General features: G+C 32.7%; 3 protein-coding genes across 4 annotated transcripts; 1 reads left to right on the top strand and 2 right to left on the bottom strand.

Moving 5' to 3' along the window:
• Positions 1 to 3,003: 3,003 nt before the first annotated feature.
• On the bottom strand, positions 3,004 to 8,448 carry LOC118050655 (probable disease resistance protein At4g27220). The gene is made up of 3 exons (XM_035061065.2): positions 8,236 to 8,448; positions 3,388 to 6,782; positions 3,004 to 3,236 (listed from the first exon to the last, which is right to left on the bottom strand). The coding sequence occupies exons 2-3, from the start codon at positions 6,774 to 6,776 to the stop codon at positions 3,233 to 3,235; spliced, it is 3,393 nt and encodes a 1,130-aa protein (XP_034916956.1). The 5' UTR covers positions 6,777 to 6,782; positions 8,236 to 8,448; the 3' UTR covers positions 3,004 to 3,232.
• Positions 8,449 to 8,947: 499 nt separating this feature from the next.
• LOC118050638 (uncharacterized) lies at positions 8,948 to 13,358 on the bottom strand. 2 transcript variants are annotated; one of them, XM_073406781.1, is made up of 4 exons: positions 12,138 to 13,358; positions 11,720 to 11,848; positions 10,208 to 11,305; positions 8,948 to 10,091 (listed from the first exon to the last, which is right to left on the bottom strand). In XM_073406781.1, exons 1-4 carry the CDS (start codon positions 13,260 to 13,262, stop codon positions 9,918 to 9,920), a joined length of 2,526 nt encoding a protein of 841 aa, XP_073262882.1. In that variant the 5' UTR covers positions 13,263 to 13,358; the 3' UTR covers positions 8,948 to 9,917. The 2 variants fall into 2 exon arrangements, with proteins under 2 accessions (XP_073262882.1, XP_034916921.1); XM_035061030.2 differs by having other exon boundaries at positions 8,951 to 10,091; positions 10,217 to 11,305; positions 12,138 to 13,355.
• Positions 13,359 to 15,376: 2,018 nt separating this feature from the next.
• Positions 15,377 to 20,340, top strand: LOC118050637 (peroxisome biogenesis protein 12). The gene is made up of 10 exons (XM_035061029.2): positions 15,377 to 15,606; positions 15,950 to 16,055; positions 16,864 to 17,012; positions 17,215 to 17,449; positions 18,072 to 18,181; positions 18,368 to 18,442; positions 18,586 to 18,672; positions 19,247 to 19,333; positions 19,751 to 19,888; positions 20,020 to 20,340. Exons 1-10 carry the CDS (start codon positions 15,499 to 15,501, stop codon positions 20,089 to 20,091), a joined length of 1,167 nt encoding a protein of 388 aa, XP_034916920.1. The 5' UTR covers positions 15,377 to 15,498; the 3' UTR covers positions 20,092 to 20,340.
• The last annotated feature ends 5,818 nt before the right edge of the window (positions 20,341 to 26,158 follow it).

Genomic DNA, 26,158 nt, shown 5'->3' with positions numbered 1-26,158 from the left:
AAGGGGTTTGATATTTCAAGTTGGGCTAAGTTTTTCATGGTTATTACAAATATCCACGGGTTGGACTATTAGAACCAAGGTTGTCAAAATCGTATTTTTGATACGGTACGGAAAATGCAAAATAAACTCAGATCGTAAAAACAGATTGTAAAATTGTAAAATCGCAAGGAAATTTTTTTTTCATATAGAATAAAAGCACCTAAAAATACAGGGTTCAAATAAAAATTCATGCATAGTTCAAATACCTTAAAATACATGGTTCAAATATAAATTCATACATAATTTAAGCAACTTTTCATTAACTAATAATTAACATATTTAAAACAAACAATCTACTAGTGTTGAAGCAATTCAAGAACCAACCATTAAATATTTAATTATTTTTCAAAACCATTAAATATTTACAAAGAATCTTGAACAATTAAAATCATGAAAACTAGAAGTTGTATCTATATTATGTCTATTCTCCGTGTAATGTTTTTTACTAATTAATGAAAAAATTTATGATTCTTATAGGAAAATTTTATTTTGAGTTGGACATTTATTCTTAAAAAATAAGATACAATACATGTTTGATTATTTCCACACCAACCAAACATGTCCTATGTGTTCTTGTTCCAACAATCACACGGTGTGGTGACTGTGGTCTCCACCTAGTCAAAGAGAAAAAATAAAAGATCTAGAAAAGTCAAGACCATCATTCCCCGCCACCCATTACATAGGCTGTTGCTACTATTGAATGCGTTGCTAACTTGCTATTGGCTCAGTTGTTAGGACATAGACGAGACTAGGCTGCATCGAATGCCATGGTTGTTGTTCTCAAATAAGCAGTTATTGAAGACGGTGTTCGGGATTTACTTGTTAGCCCTGAGATAAGCATTTCTTTAGCTTCCTTCTTCGTGAACTGTGTATTTCTATTCTACATCTGGTTCAAGTTTTTTTGACAATCTCAGATATTACGGAGAAAAAAAAAACTCTTAAAAATCAAATCCATCGGCATCACCAAATTCCACACCATAAGATTCTGTATCAAACACCATGTCTGCAATTAAAAAAAACACCCACCAAAAGCTTCTCCTAACAACTCAACCCCTCAACCCATCCCAAATCTATTATTCTCTAGGTGACTGTTGCACGTCATTGGTGGTGGGTGGGTGCCCATGAACATGGGTGTTTTGTATACTGGAGGTCGCGAGACAAACAAGATGGAGAGGAGAGAACTGAGATGAGTTGGTAAATTTTGTTAATTTTGTCCAACTCGGTCCGAGTTTATCGAGTTTGATCAATTTTAACCGATTTTAAACAAGTTTATAGATTTTCGAGTTTTTTACCCAATTTAATATGTTATATTTGTGTTGACTCGTAAAATCATACAATTTTACGAGTCAGCTCGCAAGTTTGACAACCTTGATTAGAACTAAGTTTTAACAAACAATTTAGGCTTAATACACCAATGGAATAAATTAACTAAAATGGAGTAATTAATTGCTAAAGGAGGACCAACCATATAAAAACAAACTATGTTTATTGTTATAAGACTTACAAGTTGGATCAGGTTGTCCGGATTTTAAAAAATTATGACCCATCACCTGACCCGCGATATCAATTTAGTAGGTTTTTTGACTCGCTATCATTTGTGATATCTATATTATCTAATTTAGATGAATTGAGTCAGGTCAAATAATACCAATATCATAGATGTGTCGGTTTTTTTTCAACACCGCTTTCTAATTGAAAATGCATCAAAAATATTATATTTTTATATATTTTTTTTATTTTTTTATATTATCACATCAAAACCATAAAAAAAAATACTTGAAATGCATGAATGTGATTTTTTTCATACAAAAAGTAGTTTAAAAAGCACTTTTAAAAACAGGTTGAACCACATTACTAAACACAAAATTAGTATGGATGAGAAATTAGTAGGAAAACACACCTTGAATACAAGAGAGAAATATAAAAACTAGTGAGTTTTGCATATTATCAAAGTACTGTTTCTTCACATGACAAAGATTTCGAAACTTTTAATCAAAATTTTAATTTCCCATTTGAGGTTTATGAGGTGCCTTGGGTGTCAAGACTTTGTTTTATTTGAGTATTTTGTTACGTTCATCTCCATGTATCATGAAATGAGAGATTCAATCACTTAATTATTGCTTATAGCCGCTTTCCCTTGACATCCCAATTAACTTGTTATTGAAAATAGCAAATTTGTTTTAAAAAATTATATAATCATTTTAGGAAAAAAAAAGAAAAAGAAAAAGAAAAAGGAAACAGCTTCTTTAATGTCAAATTATTGGCAATGCAATCTTGCTTGCTTGCAAATTATTAGCACTGCAATACTTGTCAACGAACAAAGGTATCATGAAATGCATAAAGCGTTTGTGGCGAAGATATGTTTCTTGAGAACCCATTTGGAAAAGCGGCAGTTTTTTATTTTAGATATTTGTTAAGAGTATTTTTATTTTTAAAAAAATATTAAATTTAAGGTTTTTTTTTTAATTTTTTTCAATGATTTTAATAAGTTGATGTTAAAAAAATAATTAATTATTTTAATCTATTTTAAAACAAAATATATCATACACCGTAATATTAAACACGCACTTGGTAATTAAAATAAATAGGAAATTGTTGTTCTTGATACGGTAAGAAATTGGTTTTCAAGTTTGGTAATATTTGTTTTTCAAGATGTTTTTTTTGCTTGAAAAATATATTAAAATATTATTTTTTTTTATTTTAAAAAATTATTTTTATATAGCATATCAATTCAATTATTTTAAAAAAAAAATTATATTGAGCCCAGGATGGGCAAATTGCATGCCCTGCACAGGTCTGCACCAAGATGTTTTTCAAAATTAGCGAGTGTTAACTCATGGAGATGGCTGAAATGTTCGATGATAACTTCACTTATCATAACCACTGACACCATTCGAAATATTCAAAAATCTCAATTTGAAGATTCCATTTTCAAACCTCACTTTCACTCACAACCCTTCGAAGGATAAAATCAAATTTTATTTATAGATAAAATCAAAGATTACAAGAACTTTATCATAAAGAAAAATAATCATAATAGCTTAATCCTGTCAGGGCTATAAATCCCGATCTCAAAAGAATGAGAAGCAACCAAGCTCTTCGCAGAAAAACATTGTTCAACACTAAAATTAGAAACTCTGGATCAATATTTGATGGCAGTGAAATAGGCAGAGGCAACATGCTTTTCTTCCATTTACCTATAAAAAAGATCACCAAATAGTTAAAAGCCATGAAAAGATGAAGAGCCATCCAATTCCACATTAAATAAATAATAAATAAACAGAGGAATCAGTGAGAAAAACTAGTTTGAAGATTAAGAGAGGGAGGGAGGAGAAACACGATGGCTACCTGTAATTCAATATCATCTTCACGGTTTCAAAATGTACAAAGGATAGAAGGACATCCTTTGCGTTAGGATGCTCCCACTCCACTACTGTCTCCCACCATTCTTTTGGATGTATCTCAATTCTTCTAAGAGAAGGGGGAGGAGATGGCTGGCCATTTTCAAGCAACGGAAAACAAATTGGAATCCTCTTCAGCTTCTCACATGTGTCTACTTCAATTTCTTCAAGAGAATCGCAAATCACTCTTGCACCACAAAAGCTTTTCAATTCTGGTAAATATATCAATCTCAGAATTCTTAACTTTGGGAGGATGAATTCTGTGATCGGATTGGAGCTGCTGCTGCTGATTTCTTCATCTGTTGTTCCTATTATCTCCTCCATTTTCTCACATTCTCCAACTTCAAGATGTTCCAAGTTTTTGAGGTTTAGCAGCAAGACAAGAGGGAGCAACTTCTTCATATTCTTACACTTACAGAAATAAAACTCTTTAAGACCAGAAAATATACCATTGGAAGATGGCAATGGAAGTGGAGCAGAGCAGAACCTAGAAGATAAAACCAAGCTCTCCATGTTACTGCACTTCCGAATTTCGAGCTTCTCTAGTTTAGTTGCATACATTATCACCGATGAAATGTCGAATAAAGTTGTTGCATCAGTACACTTAATAATGGACAGTTCTTGAATGTCATTTGGGAACATGACCTGAAAATCTCTATCTCCGTCGATACTCAAGTTACTCAAAACAATGGTTTTCCTTCTGCTGCAAAATCTCCACATTGATAAATAAGGAACGTCAACATCGAGAAGCCCTACAAAGATTTTGTATTTGCTTAGTGATTTGGTTTGATATCTAAGAAACTCCACAAAGTCAGAGTGACCTTCAAAATGGCATTCCAAAGTCTCCAAGTTCCTTAAGCATCCTACTTCCTTTCCTTTAACCATTATCTGAGCACTAGATACAAACACTTGCAAGTGTAAGAGTTTAGGTAATATCCCACTGGAAAATTCCTTTTCACCAATTAAATGGAGTCTAAGATACTCGAGGTTGGATAAACATTCTATTCCTTGTGGCATCTTTCTAAGTTTAGTATTCAAGAGATCTAACCTCTTTAGTGCCCTGAGCTTTCTTAATGATGGTACATCCCTTAATTTAAGACAACCACAGAGCAATAATGCAGTGAGAGTCGCCAAATCGGAGATAGAGTCAGGCAATTTTTTAATTCCTGTGTAAGACAGATTGAGTACCTTGAGCCCATGTAACTGCATAAAAAATGAATCTGGAATAAATTGCAACCTTGCATTCTCACAAAGAAATAGAGTTGACAGATTGGGACACCTTGGTGAATGACTCGAGGGAATTTCTTCAATTTGATTACGCATTAGCGAAACTCTCACAAGATTATTTGTCCACTCCTCTGCATCCGGCAATTCTTTTAATTGCACGCCTGCTTTAACCATGACTTGAGAGTTCTCTTGCTGTATTTGGATGGCCATGTCCCTAATCAAGTCATGCATCTTGACACATCTACTACCACCATACATTTTAGCACTTTCCAATAGGCAGACATTTTCAAGTTTATTGAGTATTGTGTGGCCCTCGTCAAATGTTGCTTGACTGCTCCTCATTCTTTTCATTATTCCCTCATCGATCAAATAATTTATGAGTTCATCCCTTTCAATTTTATGATCTTCAGGAAATAATGCACAGTATAAAAGACAATGTTGTAGTGCTAGATCATCTAACTGATCATAACTAAACCTCAATAACCGGAATACCTCATCTTCCATGTCCTTAAATTTTGATTCTCTCAATTTATTCAATGTATTCCTCCACTCATGTAGGTCATCCACTCCCCTTAAGCTTCTTGCCACTATAATAATTCCCAATGGCAAACCAGCACATTCCCTTGCAACATCTACCGCAATTTGCTCAACTTCAGGAGAAAGTGCTTTGTCATCTCCAAGTTTCTCCATGAACAAAGTCCAAGCTTCCCCCTCACAAAGTGGCTTCAATTTGATTTTGTGTTGGCTATACATCTGGTTACAAACCTTTTCTAATCGAGTTGTCATAATCAACTTGCATCCTTCCAAATTGACAGGAATTCCCACTACGTGTAGCTCAAAAGAGTTCCACAAATCATCTAAGATGAGAATCCATTTTTGTTTCTTCACTAGTTCTTTTGACAATTTGACAGCTCTACGCAGATTATCATCTTCTCCTGAAAGATTTAAACCAAGGCATGTAGCAACAAGATTCTGCAATCTATTAATGCTGCAATCTCGAGACACGGTCACCCAGTAAACACGACAAGAAATGTCTCTTCTTTCTAGAAGCTCGTTATGAATATGTTGTAGCATTGTCGTTTTACCAACTCCCCCCATTCCATAAATGGCAATGGTTGAGAATTTATCATCCATTAACAGAGACCATATCACATTCTTATTCTCTTCAAATGCTCGACCCACTAACTTTGTAGAGCTAAGAGGAATTGGATCTCCTCTACTCCCACTTGTGTTGTATTTAAGGCCTCTAGAAGAGCTAGCTCCTGCGACAGGCTGCACCAACCTTCCTCTATTGTCCTCCACATCATCCTCCTCCTCCTCCATTGAAAAACCAGCTGATTGATTCACTAAATCAATTCCTTGTGTTGCTTCTCCTCTATTCTCATGTGCATCAACTGTGTGTCTCCCAAGAGAGAAACTCCTGTCAACATGCTGAATAGATCCTTCTTCACCAGTGTTTCCCATGCCATTTTCCGCTTCCAAATGTGAACAAATTCTGTCTTCCCCCTCACCTTGTTCCGTGCCCTGAACTCCCACTGGTATCCTTCCAGCATCCCCTGCCAAACTGTCATGTGCTGTCCTCGCTGTAACCATGTTCTGCACTTCATTCTTCATGACATCATTGTTTACTGCTGGTTCGGATGAATCTCCTTGAGGCTCACCAGCTTGATTAATTGATGTCCTCTCATGAGAGCTACCTCTCTCCAGATGCTGCACCATTTCTGTTCTCGGTACAGTCTCCAATGCATCATGCAGAAGCTCTTCAAGAGAACTACATCCCAACATAAGCTCGATCTCTTTATCAGTGATGTCATCAATCCAACATGCGAGCTCTCCAGGGGAAAGAGCTGCTTCATTATTGCTCGATCCTGCTTCATTTTTATTTCTTTTTTCTGGAGGGCCATCAATAGCTGCACGGGCTGCATCTTGAACTTCTTCAGGAACGTTCTCACATATTTTAACACCATGCCTTTTCACTCCTGACAAATGCCATTTGATCCTCGAAATGGAAGTATTCTGGGAAAATAAATGCCCACAAAATTTACACTTCATGCCACCATTACTCATATCTTCAACATCATTCCAGAATGGATCGGTTGATCGAACCATTTTTTCCTATTGAAAAAAAAAGTCACAGTATCGAATAAAAATTAATGGAAGTTACATTAATTGGAAAAAGAAGGATTAAAACAGAAAATAATTATATATATATATATATATATATTGAAAACTGAGAAAGATCGATTGATTTATTTTTTGAAACTATTGGCAGTGACAAAGCCAGAGTTTTTTAAATTAACAAGTACTATATTATATAGACATGTATTAGAAATTAATTCGAAACAAAAATACTAACTTATATAAAGCAAAATTAATTTAAAAGTACTTTTACAATGAAAAAACTTATATTATAATTATTCTTTTTGAGTTTTCATAATAACAAAATTCAATTGAGTTACATAATAATTGTAAATCTTCGATATGAAATTCATACTAAAATACATATTAATTCATCAAAATCCATTTCACACCCAATTACCATGTAACATGTTGTATATAATACACGGATATGGATCAGGATTGATAGTATAAATTTATCATGACAGATCATTTTTAAAAAAAAAAAAATTTTCTTTCCTTTTTTAAGAAAAAACCAACATGCACCGATTAAAATCAGGTTTGCACGCATGTGTTAACTCTTCTCCAGCAAAACACAAATTGTTTAACGAAAACAAAAAAAAAGAGAAAAAAACAAATAAAATATGAATTATTTAATTATCTGTCCTGATTATTTTATAGAAGGGCACAAGGAAATTAACATCATAAAAAGGACCAAACTCAAACTAAAACAATTTTAATTTTATAAATATCAATCTTTACTTGCTGACAACAATTTGAATGTTTGCTTGTTTATCTCGTGAAAAAGTTTAGTTTCATATCATAACTAATTCAATTAGAAATGATATAACCTTTAATTAATTCAAAACAATTAAATCAATGCCTATTGTTCAAAATCTTGTAGTCTAATCCACTACCATTCATCTTTAATTGATTCAAAATATTATATATATAAAAACCTCTAAATTATTATAAACCCTAACATTTTAAATAACTAATTATAAAAAAATAAAACTATAATAAAATAAATAAAAAAGATGAAAAAATTTACTTAAAGTTGCTTAACTGAATTTGAAAAAAAAAATTGTATAAGAAAGAGAGCAGCTAAAAACAATAGAAAAGCTCTTGAATAATTAACAGGAAAAAAGAAAGAAAAGGACAAAGTTTGGAGAAATGAGAAATGAGCTGGGATGCTGCATATATATTATATATATTATTTATTATATTAAAACACAAGTCAGTGTATCAACCCTCACCGTATTATTATATTAATATAAAAAATATAAAAAATATTTTAAAAAAATTAAGGGGCAATTGGACCTTTTGCTTTTGCTTTTACATGGCTCCGCCACTTACTACTAGTGATATTTGTCCTTTACTTAAAAAGATTCAAACAATAGTTGGAAGTGAAAAACAAAAAACACCAACAAGATGAAGTATAAATACATACCTGGATTCAAGATGTTCTGCAAGAGCTGATTTGCTGCCTGAGCAGTATTCAGACAAAAAGAGCAGAAAGCACGGGGAAGAGAAGAGTATATGTGGAAGAGGTTAGCGCAGAGAGAAGAGTATAAGGATCCATTAATGGAGAAACCCGTTGGATCAAAATTCCAAAGGCAATGTCAAAAGTCGTAAAGGAGAAGGAGTGGTAACTGATAATGACTCGAGGACTCAGAAACTAGAAACTATGTGGCTGTGATGTCCTAGTTGTGGTTTTTTTAAAAATATATTAAAATAATATTTTTTTATTTTTTTAAAATTGTTTTTTTATGTTAGTATATTAAAATAATTTAAAAATATAAAAAAAATATATTAATTTTTTAAAAAATACTGTTGATGATTTATACCAGTTAACTTGTTTCAGAAATTAAAATAAGAAATTTGTTCTGAGAAACGATAAAAGCATGTGTATCATGAGATTGCATAAAGCTTTTGCCGTGGAGATATGTATAATTTTGATAAGTTGATGTTAAAAATAAAAATAAAAATATTATTTTAATTTATTTTTAAATAAGAAGTACATTATAATACTAAACACTGGTAATTAAAATAAATAGGAAATTGTTGTTCTTGATATGGTAAAGAATTGTCGGAATTGGTGCATAGGTGAAGTCAAAAGTATGCTTTCTCGATCAGATTAGAATTAGTTTTTTTTATTTAGTTTAAATGTTTAATTATCTAGGATTTTATGTTTATAAATAAGCCTGTAATCAAAAGAACAATATGTTGAGAGGAATATAAACAAGAGAAAAACTTGCTTTCCTCTCAAATCTTCTTCTTAACATTGTTTCGCAATTGCTACAAGAACTGGACTGAAAGGGCACAGCTGAAGCAAACCTAACAGCAAAATGTATATTGAATAAGAGTGTTGCAGCAGGAAAAAAACTCTATGAACTAGAGATTTTCACTTGACAGTGGGGCGCCTGAACTTGGGAAACTTGCTGGTGAGCTTTGAGTCTTGAGATGAACCTGTTTGCTTTAATCTCCAGATGAAGTTACCTTGGCTCTTCATCCAGTTCAACAATTGCAGAGTGCTTTCCATTGCAATCTTTCATCTCGTGATTTTGCTTTCCTGGATCACTCTCAAGAACGGTTCCACAGTCCTCCTAGCCAGAAGTCTCTCCAATGTCTGACCCCAAATCATCACTCAATGATGAATGTACCTCTAGCGAAGTATATCTCATCCCAGATTAGATTAAGAGATTGAATTTAGCTTCCACGTTAATTCTGCATTTTAACTAAAATATTTCAACCTCCTTCCTCATCCTTGCAGGAGTGAACTCCATCAGTTGCCTTGAACTGCATTTAATACTTTCTATAGGAGATGTGGAGGTACAATATAACATCTTATAACTATGATTCAAACCAAAAGCATATGAGATTTCTAATTACTTAGAACAAATGCTCCTTCTCCACTTTCGATAAGATAAATTTTGTAACAGTGTTCTTAGTAATTTGCAATGTACAGATTGTTTTATATGCATTCACCAATATACCAAGCGTTACAAGCTAGCTGAAGATGTTTCAACATACCAATCACTGGTCGTCTATTGTAGGAAAGAAAACATCGCAAGGATCTCTGCAGGCACATTTCTCTCATTGCCTTGTTGCCTTTGCATTACCCTCGATGTTTTAATCAAGTTCAGTAATTCCAGGGCCTTCCGTATTATGCTCTCCCATTGCATGACTCTCTAGATCAGAATGACTGGAAAGGGAGGTCCCATCATCCCTCTTGCTAGAGGTCTCCTCATAGTCTGATCCCAAATCTTTATTCCACCATTCCAGTATTTCTAATGAAGTGTCTCCCTGATAAATCAAACATGTTAAATGATCAACATAAGAAAATGTAGCAGGTACTAAAGATATAGGCTTGCAGATGATTTGTTATGGAAGTTTTTTAACGAATAATCAAAGCAACTTACATGTTTCACCTCTTTAATCACGCATCCAATATGAGCAATGAACCAGTTATCCTTGCACATCTTGCAGCAATAAACAGGATGATTTGGGTTCCTTTTATCCTCGCAAATCTCACAGTAATATTCTCCAGAATCATCTTCGACTACATTTTCCATGAGAGTAAGAGGATCCAAATGATGGTCTTCTTGCTGAACTTTAAATGGCAATGGAATGCACTCAAGATGTCGATTAATGTTGCATTCAACACAACGATAGAAGGAGCCACTGCAATCATTTCCACAGGTCTCGCAACAAAAATTGCCTTTTGAAGGTTGTGGTTCTAGCGACTGGATAAAGCCCTGATCCCCTAGATCCGATGCTACGAAGGAATAGAGTGTGTGCTCACGGTGGAACTCATGTTTGAGAGTGGAAGTTAAGTAAGTAGCGCATGTAAAATGGAGAGCAAAACCGCAGATATCACAGTAATAGGCAATATCCCAAATTTGCAGATTGCAGGCTCTGCAGTTTTTTGGATTTCCATCAAAGTCCCGACCAAGAAGGGGGTGCTGCAGGTGATACTGGTGTTGTATTTCTTGTGGTGTTTCGAGGCAGGATTCATGGAGGAAGAAGTTGCAGTTAATGCAGCAATATGTTGCACCGGAGATACGGAGCTGACAGACCTTGCATTTCTCTTTAATTCCTCTTGCAGTACAGTTGGCTCTTGTTAATTTATGCTTGTGGCAAAAATATATAGTTTTGCTTTCTGTCTTCTTCAATTGCTCGCACTGATCATCAGGTAGAGAAGCACATTTCATATCAAGGAAGAAGTGGCACTCACGGCAATGATAAGTGGCAACATCATGGCAAAGATCTCTACAGCCATCGCATATAAAGTACTCAAAATAATGAGGATAAAACATAGTTAGGGTGTGCTGTGAGTGAAGAAAGTGTGTCTTTTGAGGGGGCGATTTAGCGCATGATATATGCCACTTTCCCGAACATTGTTGACAGATATAGCCTGGACCAAAAATCTTGCCATCGCACCAAGAACAGTAAGCTCTCCTTGCTTCTGATTCCTCATCGTCAGGGACCAGGATATGTTCATGCCTGAAACCTTTAAGCTGCATCTTAGAGAAAGAAGAGAATTAACAAACCAAACTTACACGTCTATTCAATATAATTGGAGGGTAAAACATTGTGAGCAGCTTTGAATGCATCAGTGCCTTCTCTTTCTATGTTGATTCAAGTAAATTGCTGTAGTATTCAAGTAATTAAACGCTCCAAAAATAGACCTCATAAATTTAGAGTAAGCATGTCATTCAGCCTAATAGCTGTTGAAATAATATTTAAAAAATAATATAAATCATATTTTAATATTTTATCTAATATTTTAAGCTTTTGGGTTGAATTAGTTCTTTGATATAGTATGAGAGCTTTTATGACCAAACGATCACAAGTTCGAATATTATCATCCTTATTTATTTGATAAAAATTAAACACAAGATAGTATTAACCTATGCTTCAAATGGCCTAACCTTAATTTGATTCTCAGGTGGGATAGCTGTGTACTTGACGAGAGCAAGGCACTTCGTATCACCCTTTACATCTCCACCATCAACCATCTTGGCAGAGGTACTCGCAGAGTTGAGCTCTGCTTTCATTAACTGTAAAACAACCCATGTTATCGCCTCCAGTGAAGTTTCTTCCACACGAAGAAAGTTCACCATGTCCACCAAATAAAACATGAGAATCATTACACCACAAACAAATGCAACTCAAAGCATGAAAGGACGAGTCCCGCATGAAGTTCAGAGCATTATGTCTGATTAAGAGATTTTGAATATGTATATATAGCAAAGCAAATTGAAGTTGCATGATACTAGTTGAAAATTAGACAATAATGCAAGCATGTTTTCACTTTTTTCCTCCATAAGGGCTTAAATTTGGCCTTACCTCCAACATCAGGCATTCAATATGAGCGAGATATGGATTGCGATCAGGGCATTGATCACAGTAGTAAACATGATACGTTGGATCCCTTTCTTTCTCACAAAGCTCACAGTAATACTGACCCGAGTCGTCTTCAACAAAGCAATCCTTGAGGGTGAGGTAATGGGAATAGTCGCGGGAGTGGCCATCATTCTCAACAACTCGCGGTAAAGGAATGCAGTCCAGATGAACATAGTATTTGCACTCTAAACAGATATAGTAAGAGCCCTTGCAAACCTTGCGGCAAGTGTTGCATAGAGAATACTCGTTGAAATAGCTCGCCGCAAAATAATAGAGATCGTGCTCATGGCCCTTGTATTTCAAGGAAGATGATACCTTTAGAGACCTGTTAGCACATAGAATATGCAGATTGAAGTCGCACTCAGAACATCGATAAAAAACCTTCCTAATTGGCATGTGACAGGCATCACATTCTGAACCATATTCAGCAACTTGAGCACGGAGAGGGTGCGGAGGGTGGTATGGATGTTGTATTTCCGATGGCATGTCTTTACATGATTCATGGAGGTAGAATTCACAGTCCAAGCAACCGTAGGCAGGGCCTGAAAGGATCAGTTGGCATCCAGTACAAGTTTTTTCAACTTCCTGCTTGGCATTGAAGGAAACTAGCAGGTGCTCATCACCGAAGTAGGGAATCTCGGTATCTTTCACACCTTTTCTTGATCTCAGATCCTCGCCGTCGGTTGAAATCGCACATTTGACATCAAGATTGAACCGGCATGCTTTGCAGTGGAAGGCAAAGCCAGGAGACATGTCTCTACATCCATCACAGACAAAGAACCCAGCAAGGCTAGGAGGTCTCACAATGAGGGTGAGAGAATGAATTGAGTGAAGAGAATGCTTCGTTAGCTGAGAGGGCAATTCAAAGCATGATTTGTGCAGCCAAAAGTCACCACAAATTTCACAAAAATAGGCTGGACCATGAATGGTTTCAAAGCAACCATAGCACAAGGGAGATCCAACCTCCTCCCCGGATAGCTTGGCAATCGTCTTGAGCTTCTCCTCACTCTCCTCATAAAAAGTCAACGCATGGCCATGGGACTCATGGCTGAACTGTTCATTCTCCATCTTAGAAAGAGAGAGAAATGCAAGTGATTTATCAAGATAGTATATTACAGAACATGACAGCACTACAACTGTTAAAGCAAAACTCGAGACCTTGGAGAGTAAAATAATGAAACAAACAATTAAAAATAAAGAAACTTGGAAAGTGATAGATAAGCATTAAAAAAATATTGTATTAAGGCAAGACAGGTAGATACCGTTGAACAATTAGAAGAAATAAAGAGAAATATAAAAATAAATAATTAGGAAACCTAATACAATTAAAATAATCAAAAGAAATAAGTTAAATCTAAAATACAAAGAGAAGAGATTATATATTGTTTAAACAAAAGAAAACTAAAAAGAAAATATAAATACTATTCTACATTTAATAAATAATAAAACAAAATAACTTTATATTTCTTAACATCTCCTTTTAAACACACGATGCAATAACTACAAGTATCGAGAGTCAATCATCGAGAGTTTAGCAGCTAGAAAACAAAAGTGAAAAATAAAATGCAACTTGATAAAGATATCTGTAATTTACAAAAAAGAATGAACAAAGAGCAAAGTAATGGTGTCATGCTTGAGATGATGACGAATAAGATGACAATCGATCTTAATGTACTTAGTTTGTTTATGTAAAACCGAGTTATGAGCAATCTGAATAGAGTTTTAATTGTCATAATACATAGAAGTGAGAAGAGAAAGAAACTTTTCATATATGCAAGTAACTAAACAATTTATTTGGTAATAAATGCCATAGTACAATAATGTTTATTCTTATTATTAAATAGTGGCGTAAAAGGTGGAAGGTCTAGAAGTAGAAATAATTTTCTTTTTTGAAATAAGACTAAAGACATTTTTTTTTCATTTAAAAACTCACTGGCAATTAAGTTAATAAAAAAAAATGAAGAACGATGAAAAATTAAACATCTAAATCCTTAATATCACTTCAAAGTATCGTTAAAAATTGTATCAATCGTTCTTGCTCTCTATGAGCAATATAGGACATCACATGCTTTTAATTCCATCAATTTTGTAACAACTAATTGATCTCAAATATATGTCATAGTATAATAAAACTTTTGAATACTTATATTTTTCTAGTGAATAACTCATATATCATTTTCTAATTGATAATGCTTTGTAAAATTTGATTGAGTAAATAATATTTGCAGATGATCTCAAACCTTTTTTGTTATCTCATACTTCACCAACTATGTACCTATAAAATATTCAACAGAATTAATCCAAACAATAATTTTTGCATTGTATGCTTCCTAGGCATTTATCAAGGCAACATAACCATTATTAGTATTTCTAGGTTCCATAGAAGTTCCACTAACATATCCACACATCCTTTTACCTTTAAAAAAAATTATCATCATATAATTCCAATACGAATAAGTTGTGTTTGAGATTAAGTTTCATCTCATAAAACCTAGCTCTGATACTATGTTAAACAATCCAAAAAAAATAAAAAGAAATACAAAAATAAGAAAGAAGGAAGGTAAGGTTTCATTAATATTGCATAAAGCAATCAAAATAATTAAAAGAAATAAGTTTAATATAAATATAAAAAACTATATATAGGCTAAATAAAGAAAACTGGAAAAAAAAATAAAGACTATTTTTACCTTTAATAAATAATAAAATAAAATAACTTTATATTTGTTAATAGATACATGCCTAGAACTTAGAAGAATATCAGTCTTTTACAACAAGAAGCTCTTTTACTTTCTTTTCCGTACAGGGGAGAAGCAGTGACAGCATATATATATATATATATATATATTGATTCTAAAACCGTAAATCTAATATATGTGCACTTAATTATTTTTTAAAATATAATATGTGAAATGTATATTTGAAATATTAAAAAATAATAGTATCAGTTAAAACTAGTTCAAAATATCATTATATATATAAAATATGACGTTAAAGGAAATCACCTGATTTTGAGTTAGTATTTAGGAGTGTGGCGATTGTTTTTAAATAAATTTTTAAAATAAATTTCATTTAGAAAATAGTGTTTTAATAGTTTTAAATATTTGATAATAAAAATTAAAAAAAATTATATTTTAACATATTTTTAAACTAACAATCATTTTAAAAATAACCTTTCACAACAATCATATGCTAGGCCAAAGTGAAGGATAAGAACTGCAGAGTCCAAAAGACTTCTTGTTGTAAAACCTCATTAAACCCGAACTGAGAAATTTGAAAAGCAAGCAAGGAAGAAAGGGAGAAGAAGATGTTGTTTCAAGTAGGAGGACAAGGGACACGACCCACCTTCTTCGAGATGGCTGCTGCTCAACAACTCCCTGCCAGTCTCCGTGCTGCCCTCACCTACTCCATCGGTGTAATTGCTTGCCCATATAATTGTTTTACATACCTGCATGTCCACATCTCTCGTTTTGCATTTAATTGTTTGCCCACCCACTTAATTTTTCAAGTTTTTAAGGGATGGGAAGCTGATATTTTTGTGACCCTCTTGAGATTTTCATCTGGGTTTCTCTTAATTCTCTCGTTTTTGTTTGAGTTTGTCAATTTCATGTGTTAATCAAGTCTCTTTTTTTAAATGTTTTTTTTATGTTCTTGGTAAGATGCAATTACTTGACTTACTTTTATTCAAAAGGTTGGCTTGTGCTTATGTTTCTTTGAATATTTGCATTATTGAATATTGTGGATTTGTCGTCTTGAAGGTATTGGCATTAAGAAGACCATTTCTGCATAAGGTGTTGGACCATGAAGATGAATTCTTTTCATTGCTTATGTTGGTCCTAGAGACTCATAGCTTGCGGACTACAGGTTTAGTTTCGTCTTTCTATGGCCTTGCTGTTTCTTTGATAATTCCATTTGCATTTTTTTATATAAATAACTTTAACTGCATTCTCGCATTAACTTTGGCTTATGTTGTTGCCATTGTTACCAAGTGAGTGAGTTTTCGATTGTGTTTTCTCTTGTTTTTTATTTGATTGGAGATTCTATCCTTCTAGTTTATATACTCATGTTTAGTGTCATTAACTGCTTCCTTTTTTATTCTTATCTATTTGATTTTTTGTCATACATTTAATATTGAACCGCTGCAACACACGATGATAATTTGTCTTTTGTTTCCCCATGCATCAAGAACTAAACGTATTTCCTTCCCCTTTGACATGTTATGTGCTCTGTGAATCAGGTAACTTGCTTAATCCCATTTGTTTGTCCCTCCCTGTATTAGTTGGAGTTTTAACCTCTCTTGGAGATATAGAAAGTAAATTTTAGAGATTCAATTTTTTTTTTTTTTCAAGAATAGATGATGAGGTTAATCCTCGTTTGGTTAAATGGGATCAAAGATGTTTCCAAATTGACATTGGAGGGTTGGTTGTGTGAAAGCAGTTAATAAGGCTTTGTTGGGAATGTGGTGGTGGTGATGGTTGGTTGGTTGTGTGAAAGCTGTTAATAAAGCTTTGTTGGGTACATGGTTGTGGTGATGGTTTGATTTAATTTTGTTTCTTAAATTGCTGCGCTGTGTCTCTAAATTTGAGCATGCTGTTTGTTTAAGTTGGACTACTAAGGTTGTTCCTTACTTGTTGCATAGGGCTCATTAATATGTATGTATATTCCTCTTCAGATGCTTCTTTTTCTGAATCCCTATATGGATTGCGAAGAAGGACAGTGAAGATAAGAGTAAAGAAGGAAGATGCGCGTCCAAACTCAGGGGATGGAATTCAGCACTCAGGGTTAGAAAAGCACCAAAGAACTCTTTCAGTTGTATTTTTGGTACCATCCCCTCCTTCCTTTAGCTGATATATTTTTCTTCCCTGAAGTTGTTTTCCTCGTAACATTGTGAAGGGTAGTTAAAACAAGTTTATAAACAGTAAATGTTACCTAGTTTCACTCTATATAAATGGTATCATAATAAGTTAATTACTTTCAAACCATTATGATGTAAGTTAATTACTTTTTTTATGCATCTCGCTAGGTTGTGTTGCCTTATTTTAAGTCAAAATTGTATTCAATATATAACAAAGAAAGGGAAGCCAGGCTTCAAGCAAGTTTGTGGGGAAATGGTGATGAAACAGTTGAAGATGCTGAATATTTTAGTGGAGGGGAGGCTTCTCTTGTTTCTAGAGAAACAACAATTAGAGCACGTTTGATGAAGAAAATTCAGAAAATTATGTTTGTTTGCTACCCATGGCTGCATGCTAGTAGTGAAGGTAAAGTTTTCATTTTGTCTGCATTCGAATAGTACTTGTTAATCTAGTCTTTCAAGTCAAATGTAAGAGCTTGCAATTGAGGAAAGTTGGGATGAGTTAATTCATAACATGATGATGTAAAGTTTACATGTCTGTATTCTTCATGGAACATAAACATCAATCATGAAGAAGTTGTATTCAAGTTTCATCTATTGCAATAACATTCAACATATTTCCTTATGCTCCTTTATGTATAGATACTAAATAATTTTAGAAGCACGAATGCCGTTGTAACTTTTTGTGTATTGTGAGGGAATTCTAATGTTTAGCAATCCAATTAGGGTATCTTCTGACAAATTTGTGACATGTTTCCAGTATTGGGTACTGAAGTTGTTCTATATTTTACTGGTCAATTGGAAGATCCTTTCCCTTAGCTACTTACTGAACCCCAAGCAAAGCTCTGGACCAACAATACAGCCTTTTTTAATCTAATCTAGAATATTACAATGCAGTACCCTGATCATTATTCTGAAACTTTTATAGCATGCTGTTGTGTGCCAAACCGGTTTCTGTCTTCATGTTTGGTTGGAAATAGTTTGTGTTTGTCAAAATGTCCAATCTGATCTGAAGTGTTGCAATGCAGGAATGTCATTTGCTTATCAGCTCTTATATTTGCTGGATGCTACTGGGTTCTATTCTTTAGGACTACATGCGCTTGGGATTCATGTTTGTCGAGCTACAGGGCAAGAGCTGGTACTAGATTTGAATAGAATAGAGAATTTACCCTTGTATTTTTATCAATAAGTATTCAGATATACATAAATTCAGAAATACAAATATTCAAATATAGCGCTTGCTGCTATTTTATTGTCCTTTGAAAAACCTCAGCAAATGATACATATCTTAGTGCTCTGTCCAATTGTTTTGATGTCAAGGTAGATGGACACTACTTCTAGAATTTCAAAGATACGAAGCAATGAACGTGAGAGACTTCATGGCCCCCCATGGTTGAAGGTATAATAATTTAAATTATTTAGTTGCTTGAGTAACTTGATGGGGAACCTTTTGCTATTCCGTATTTGTATGCAGAAATTGACAATATAGTTGTATAGCTGTTTTCCACTGTAGAATATTGACATACCATCATAAATGTGCAGACGTTACAAGGAGCATTGCTAAGCTGTGCGTATACAATGCTTGACTATGCACAAACTGGCTTAATTGCAGCAGTGTTCATCTTTAAAGTGAGTGGGGTTTACCTGCTTGGGGAGTTGTCCATTATCAAGTAATATTGTCTGCAAAAACTGTAGCTACTTGTAGATGTCATGTTGTTCTTGTTGTCGTTGTTTCTAATGCTAGCAATGCTCAATTCTCTTCCCCTTCCCAATCAACATTACCAGTGATCCTTTACAGTTGCAGGTTTTTACTATCCTTTGCTGAACAGTGCTTTTTGTTTAAAAAAAGTTTGACCTTTATAACCAAATGTGAACTGATTCCTTGTTACAAAATAATGGTAAAATGTTTTTGGCATCTAACCTATTTCAGCTGGACAGTATCAAATCTGACACTCCCTAAAGTTCCACTGTACTCATTTACATGCCTTTACTTGTCTTGAGACCCTAACCTCTCAGAACTAAGCTTATATCTTGTTATATCATGTTCATTTTAATGTCGAGATAGTAGACTTCATGCAGTAGCAATGATTTGATGGTCCTATTTATGTTTTTCATGCATTAATTTTCATTTCTCTTTTTACATCTTTGCTCTTTACAATAAATATAGACTGGCATTAACTTTTTGTTATTGTGAACCACGCAGATGATGGAATGGTGGTACCAATCTGCTGAGGAGAGAATGTCAGCTCCAACAGTGTATCCCCCACCTCCACCACCTCCAGCCCCAAAGGTGAGAAAGGAGCTTTTCAGTCTTGGATTTCATGACGGGGTACCCCCCCCCCCCACTCTCTCATCCTCTTGCAAACAAACTCACACATACTCGTGTTATATTAATGGTTTCCTTTTCCTATGTAAATCTATGAAAGCATCTACTTTAAATAATAGAAAATTATGCATGAGCACCTATATTTTTTATTTGGTCAATAGAGCTATGGTATTTTAATGATAGAGATGATGGAAAATATATTATGTCATGCTGTTGATAATGAAGTTTAATCATTACTTTTCATGTAACTGTCTCTCGCATGTCAAATTTCTACAATTATCAAATATTTTTCAGCTCTTCATGACCTTAGTATTAGGTTCTGTCAGACGTGAAAATCCAAAAGGTTCAAAGATACATAATGGTCTCCTTAATATTAAACAGGTTGCCAAAGAGGGGATTCCACTGCCACCCGATAGAACAATCTGCCCATTGTGCTCCCAAAAGCGTGCAAACCCTTCGGTTGTTACAATCTCAGGATTTGTTTTCTGTTATGCTTGCATATTCAAATATTTATCTCAGGTAAGGAATCTAGTTCCATTCTCTATCAATATCCATATTTCTGCTTCAAGCTTGGTTTTCCTCTCAATTCTCCCGCCCTACTTGGCCAAAATATACTTATTCCATGATCCCATTTTATTTCATTGCTGCAGTATAACCGCTGCCCAGTCACATTGATGCCAGCAAACGTTGATCAGATAAGGAGGTTGTTCCATGATATGTAGAGACGTGGAGATACTGTAGGAGATAAATCCACATAGTTTTATACAAAAGGTTCAGTGAAGCAGGCAAAGCCATTGCAAGCTAAGCAAAATAATGTACAATTTGCAGTCGTTCTAAACCCCCCCATTCATTTCAGCAGCAATCCATGTGACATATCCTACCAGGACCGTACTTGACCCCTCTATTTCTGCAGGCAAATAATAGAAGTCACCTATTTACAATTGTAAATTATCAAGGTCTTTTTCCCTTTCTCTCCTCTCTTTTTTTTCCTTTTTTTTCACTCTGGACATGTATCTCAGCAACTCAGTGCTAAATAAAGCTTGATTCTACGTCCATTGATTAAGTTTATAACTGTGTTGTTGGCCTTCATCCATATAATTTTGACACGGCTTTGTATCGTGTTGTCCGCCAGAAGCTAAAGCAGCATTGCTTATGCTTGCAAGACTACTGTTTCTCTAGTTACTACCACTTGAAAGTGTACCTTTTCTACAACTTTTTTTTGTACAAAAATGAGGCTTCCTTGTAAGCAGCAGCGTTTTCTTAACTGCAAAAGCTTGATTGTCTCCCTTAATCCAAACTGTGGCAAATTTGACTATCAATCGTCACAAGGCCAGATTTTCTCGAGGACTAGATTCGTTAGTGTATTCGAAGTTTCAAATTCGTTCTGTTCAGTTCAGCAGCTAATTGGAAACAGAGCAACTAGCATTCTTGCCATGCATTGACAGCCAATGTCCAGATATAGAAAATAGTATTCTGAATAATTTCTCGTCCTCGACAAAACTGTTACTGCAACAAAATCTCAGATTATTGCACACAGTGGGGGTGGAGAAAACGGATGTGTTTCCTCACTCAACCCTTTAAAGCCAACACTTGCTAGAGAAACTAGATGAAGAACTCATATAGCACAGGCCATCAAAGCAACACAAAAATTACAGAAGGCGTGCTCCACATCAACATTTGCCTTGCCTTCATGCTGCAATGTTCAGGCTGCTCTTCCTTTGGCTACTATCATCAACTGAGTTAGATTTTCTACTGGATTCCGATCAAAAACATCAAGCTGACTCCTAACTCGAGCGTTTCTATCGAACCCACTTACCTTCTTAGTTTCCTCCATTGGTGGAGATCCACATTTTGGCATTGGACTAGTCAATTCCTTGTCACCCAACCCAGCTCCATGCACTTGTTCTATTGAATCAAATGATAATGAAAACAATGACTCAGATGACTCTTCTTGTATCGAGACCTTAACATCATCATTTAAATCACTACCTTCCAAGTCTAAATCCACATCTTGATATCTGTTCTTTGGAGGATAAGATCCTGCATTTGATGTGACCACAGCAGAAACTGATTTGCTCACGTTTGATGGTTTTTCTTCTTCTTCTTCTTCTCTGTTTCCACACCCTCTCTCTCCTACATTGTTCTTCGCTACATTATTGGCAACTCCTTCCTCAGATGATAACCCCTCGAAGGTTTTGACATTCAAATCAAAAGTCACCTTCTTTTTCTCGTTGCAGCTCAATTGCTTCTCAAGCTTCTCTCTAAGAAATTAATGATTATTTAAGCTTCTATTAATTATTATATACAACCATAAAACTCAAACTTAATATCATATAAAAAAATAAATATCTTAATTCTAAATTTTTACCATTAAACCACCTATTAGATGATTATATTTAGGAGTCATATGTCTCCATTTCTCATTAGTGATTTTACTCTTGGTTATAGTGAACATCAACATTCAAGAATGAACTTCTTGTACGAGGTGTCTTGCTTGATCATCATCATTCAAGAATATGAGCCAAGAACAAGTGGCATGATCTTGTGTTGAGATTTTGAAATAAATAATTGCAAATTCACAACACAATGTAATATGAAAATCACAAAAATATATATTTATTAATTTAAATACTTAATAATCAACATCTAATAATAAGTGATAATGACGAGTCTCTTGATCATGGATTGGGTTCTCAAAGTAAATGAGAGCTTACACGCACCAAACACAATCAATTCTAAACAATGTTCTTTGATCCTAATCCAAATCTTTAAACTTTTTATACAAGATGGCATTTTGGATAAATAAAATTGTGTTAGCTCATTGATATTAATATTTGATTATAAAATATTTTTATAAAAGTATTTTTTAATCAAAAATATATTAAAATAATATTTTATTTATTTATTTTTAAGATTATCATATCAAAATCATTAAAAAAACACATACAAAACATTAATTTGATATTTTTCATGTGAATAACAGTTTGAAAAACACTTTAAGACGTTGTTTCTGCTTTTTTCATTGAACCCACTTATATATTTGTGTTTTAAACCTTAATTTTGTAAAAATTAAAATAATATATTTCTTATTCATTGAAACTTGCATTTTATTTATTCTACATGCAAAAATTCATCTTTTAATATTTTTAACTTAACAATTATTTTTTTTTAAAATCACAAATAAAAATATTTTTTAAAACTACAAATAAAAATTTATTTTTTAAAAAACAGCAAAATTAAATATTCTCTAAAAGAGCGCTTTTTAAGATGCAATGCTTAGAAACTACGATATTCTCCCAAGTATGCCATCTCTCAATAACTTTTTTCAATTTCTAACACTGTTATGATATATATATATATATATATATATATAATATAATATATATATATATATATATATCAGCCGACGGCCGACCACCTCGGTAAAGGCCTGTGAATCACTCTGGAAATGGCTAGAATCTCATCCCTAACCACCAACCATGCGGGCCCCTATTGTTTTACCTGATCAAAACAATCAACAGTCCAGATTAAAGAGGGAACACGGCTCTAAAATGCACATCACCACAGCTGTGCTTTGCTACAATGATGGCGACTTGCTTTGCTTTTCCAACAATTAAATCCAAACATATCTTTGTTGGCTTTCACTTAATAAAGTATTCTTTGCTTGTCAGGCACTTTAGTCTACACTTGATTTATGCTTTGGATTGCTCATTATACTTTACTCTCAATTACCCAATATTAACGTGTCTAAATTCACGACCATGAGGCTTTCTTGCAAATTGATGTAGATTTTGACTTAATAATTGAGGAAAATAATTTAGAAAATGTAATGAGGAGGAATTATAAAAATATATTAAAAATAATATTTTTTTTATTTTAAAAAAATTATTTTTAAAATCAGTGCATTAAAATGATCTAAAAATATAAAAAAATATATAAATTTGAAACAGAGAAAAAAATAAATATAATTTAATTTTTTTTAAAAAATGCTTTCAAAACGCAAAAATAAAAAGGACTTACTCAATTACTTTTTGATATTTGACTTGGAAGGTAAGTAATGGATTCCAATCTAAAAAAGTATAGAAATTTAGAAGTTAATAATATGTTATAAAGAAAATAAATTTAAAACTATATGTTTGAGAGTGTTGTGGATGTTGTTTTTCATTATTTAGAAATGCATCAAAAATATATATTTTTTATTTTTTAAAATTTATTTTTAATATCAGCACATCAAAATGATTTAAGAATATCTAAAAAAATAATTTGAAGCTTGAAAAAATTAGAATTTTTCAAAAGTATAATCCAACAGCAATTTCAAATTCTGGATATTATTTTATTCTAATTATTAAGATTTATAATTTTTATTGTGAGGTCTCAAATTTCAATCCTTAAAAAAATGGTAAATGTTAAAGATAAAAGATAACTATCTCATTGTTTTGTTTCGAGACTCATTAAGTGTATCAATTTCGCCTGTCATAAGTGATAAATGCATAACAATTTTATTTTTATTTTGTCAATAAAGCTCCCAATAAATTAATAGATAGCAACCTCCCCTAGAAACAACCCCCGCGCACACACACGAGAGAGAGAGAGAGAGAGAGAGAGAGTTTCATGAATATCTGCATCTTGAAATAAAGGGAGTGCAGCCCTTAGGTAGTGTTTGGGTCGAGGTAAAAGTTTTAGATGGAAAGGATATGTGTGTGTGTGTGAGAAGAAGAAGAAAAAATCCAAGATTATCACTATTTTTGGAATAAAATGAATGAAAAAGGGGTAAAAAATCCGTAGATTTTTTTGAAAAAAAAATTAAAATTTTAAGTTAGTCGAGTTGACCTTCTCGATCCATTATTTGAACTGTTTATTTAATCGACATCCAAGTTAAATTTTAAAACTATAATAATAATCGTCGTTTTTATCTATACATTGACTCGTGTCAAACTTTATTGACCCTTCTAACTTGTGACCCCGAGCCTTGAAAACTACAATAATAATAATTTTTATCTTTATATTGATCCTTTGAATCAGTGATCGAGGCTTTACCCTAAGTTAACCTCTAAATCAAGTGTTAAAACTATGATAATAATCATTTTTATTTTATATTGAACCGAGTCAACTCGAGTTGATCCTCCTAACACGTGTATTGGGCTTTATCCTGGGTTGACCCTCGAGTCGGGTTTTAAATATATGATAATAATTATTTTTGTTCTTATATTGACCTGGATCAATGGTTAACCTCACCCATGACTTGGGCCTTGGCCCGGATTGACATTCGAATTGAGTTTTAAAACCATGATAATAATTATTTTTATTCTTAATTTGACTCAAGTCAACCTGACCCGTGACCCGGGCCTTGATCAGTGATCCAGAATTTGTTCTAAATTGACCCTCAAGTTGGATTTTAAAACTATAATAATTATTATTTTTATTATTACATGTCTCCGTTGTAAAATTTTGGAATTTAGAGATTTTAACAAGGATATTTTAGAACTAAAAATAATAAATATTATCTCTTGAAACATATTTTCGCTATACCTCATATTTTAAAAATATAAAAAATCACTCTAAATTTTTTTTAAAAAACAGATTTATTTTTATACATTTATTTTTTACTCTACAACAAAATACATTTCTGTTTATATTGTCTCCCCGTTCTTTTTATTTCAAAATGGTAATCAAATATTATTTTAAAGTGACTAAAGACACTAAAATTAAATTATTTCATCTTTAGAATATGAATATATGATGAATTGAATTTTTAGGTAAAAAAAAGTTTGAAGTTGAATTTTGTGTTGATTTTTGTTTATCAATGATATTTTTATATAAAAAAAAAAACAGAAAATTTTAGTTTTTGAACAATCTCACAACCAGCATATTCTCGCCCACCAAATTTTATTTACTTTTCTTTCACTTATCATTTTCTATTTTTTTATAATAGTTTACTATATTAAGTTCGTATTTTTTTGTTATTTATGTTATAACTATATTAAGTGTATTTTTTTTTTGTTATTTATGTTATACAAAAATAATACAATGAATATATGCTTTTGTGTTTTATATTTGAATTATTTAAGAGTTAATTCATTATTTTTTTAATAATATTTTACTTTATATTTATATACTATCATATTATTAAATTAATATTGAACTAAATTATTTAATAAAAATAAAGTATACACTTATTATGTTTTTTTTTTTATATAATTGAATTTTATGAAAACAAATAGAACAAGTAAGAAAATATAAACACAAGTAAAAAATAAAAAATATGTATAATATAATAAAAATTAAAAACAAAATCCATATCCTAAGCATATAATACATAAGAGTATGCATAAAGGTAAATTAAATATTTTCTATATGTTTTTCCTGTCTCATTTTATATAACTAAACAAAGATGAAGATGAGAATTTATTTCCAAATCAAACACAAAATGATATTGCTATTTTCATTTTTTTATTATTATCACTTCCACACATATATATTTTTATTATTATTATGTAAATTATTTTTTAACTAAAAATATATTAAAAAAATTTAGATTTTTTTATTATCATTTCCGCATGTATTTTTTTTATATTATAATGCAAAATAATTTTTAAAAGTATTTTTTGATTGAAATATATTAAAATAATAATTTTTATTTTTTATATTAACACATTAAAATTATAAAAAAATATATTAATTTAATATTTAAAAAGAAACAATTTTAAAAATTAGTTATAACGCAAAAGCAAACATTGACAGCATCTACAACCTTTACCTCATGCTTCTCTCCCAAACACTACCTAGTAC

Source organism: Populus alba, chromosome 19 (assembly GCF_005239225.2).
Source record: "Populus alba chromosome 19, ASM523922v2, whole genome shotgun sequence".
NCBI classification, from domain to species: domain Eukaryota; kingdom Viridiplantae; phylum Streptophyta; class Magnoliopsida; order Malpighiales; family Salicaceae; genus Populus; species Populus alba.
This window is presented reverse-complemented; position numbering and strand designations above follow the sequence as displayed.